The 1,479-nt window shown below is 53.5% G+C and overlaps 1 protein-coding gene across 1 annotated transcript; it reads right to left on the bottom strand.

The window, feature by feature from the left end:
- Nucleotides 1-1,333, bottom strand: LOC136787046 (olfactory receptor 14C36-like). The gene has a single exon (XM_066984153.1). It carries the CDS (start codon nt 958-960, stop codon nt 1-3), a length of 960 nt encoding a protein of 319 aa, XP_066840254.1. The 5' UTR covers nt 961-1,333.
- Between the last annotated feature and the right edge of the window lie 146 nt (nt 1,334-1,479).

Below are 1,479 nucleotides of genomic sequence, written 5' to 3'. Positions count from 1 at the left end.
TCATTTCTGGAAAAAGAGGGGAAGTTTGTCACTATTCAGAAACACCCATGAAATCACTTTCCTAATAGCCCACTTGAGCTCCTGGTTCCTCATGCTATAGATGAGGGGGTTCAATGTTGGAGGTATCACCGAGTACAGAACTGCCACCACCAGGTTCAGGGATGCGGAGGAGATGGAGGGGGGCTTCAGGTAAGCAAAAAAGCCTGTGCTGATAAACAGGGAGACCACAAAGAGGTGGGGGAGGCATGTGGAAAAGGCTTTGTGCCGTCCCTGCTCAGAAGGCATCCTCAGCACAGCCCTGAAAATCTGCACATAGGAAAAAACAATGAAAACAAAACAGCCAGATGCTAAACAGACACCAGTCACAACTACCCAAAAACTCTTCAGGTAGGAACGTGCACAGGATATCTGCAGGATCTGGGGGATTTCACAAAAGAACTGGTCCACAGCATTGCCTTGGCAGAGGGGCAGGGAAAATGTATTGGCAGTGTGCAGCAGAGCATAGAGAACCCCACTGCCCCAGGCAGCTGCTGCCATCTGGGCACAAGCTCTGCTGCCCAGGAGGCTCCCGTAGCGCAGGGGCTTGCAGATGGCAACGTAGCGGTCGTAGGCCATGATGGTGAGAAGAAAATACTCTGCTGACATGAGAAAGGGGAAAAGAAAGGCCTGTGCAGCACATCCTGCATAGGAAATGGCCCTGGTGTCCCAGAGGGAATTGGCCATGGCTTTGGGGAGAGTGGTGGAGATGCAGCCCAGGTCAGTCAGGGCAAGGTTGAGGAGGAAGAAGTACATGGGGGTGTGGAGGCGGTGGTCGCAGGCTACGGCGGTGAGGATGAGGCCGTTGCCCAGGAGGGCAGCCAGGTAGATGGCCAGGAAGAGCGCGAAGTGCAGGAGCTGCAGCTCCCCCGTGTCTGCGAATGGCAACAGGAGGAACTCTCTGATGGAGCTGCTGTTGGACATGTGATGCCTCTTGGCCTCGGAGCCTGTCCAAAGACAAAAGGACACAGAGAACTTAGGGCAGACTTCTCTGAGCAGAGCTCTGTACTTTCAGCAACACTCTTCCTTTCTCACTCACCTACACAAACGCATTCTCAGCAGCAGTTTCATTCTCTTCTCTGGCTGGAGCTCTGCTTCGTGTTGGCTGAGTGCTGTTTGGAGCAGCAGCCTCTGCCCATGAGTTCTCTAGGACTCAGCCCTGCTTTGCAGCAGTGGGTACCTGGGAAAGCTGGTGACCCATTCTGAAACTCATAGTTTGGTTCAGATGCTGTGCACCTGTAACACAGAGAGGCTGTTCAACATCCTCCAGCAGGATAACCCCAGGGACACCGCTGGATGTCCTTAAACCAGAGTGAGCTGAATAGAGCCAGCTCATTTCCCAGCCCTACGCACCACAGTGCCCAGAGCCATATTGGCTAGAACAACTTGGGCTCTTTGCTCCCAGGGATACACCTCCAGAGCAGGACTCAGTACTCTGGTGTT

The sequence above is a fragment of the Anser cygnoides genome, chromosome 28 (assembly GCF_040182565.1).
Source record: "Anser cygnoides isolate HZ-2024a breed goose chromosome 28, Taihu_goose_T2T_genome, whole genome shotgun sequence".
NCBI classification, from domain to species: domain Eukaryota; kingdom Metazoa; phylum Chordata; class Aves; order Anseriformes; family Anatidae; genus Anser; species Anser cygnoides.
The sequence above is the reverse complement of the archived record's forward strand: the minus strand, read 5'-3'. Positions and strand labels throughout refer to the sequence as shown.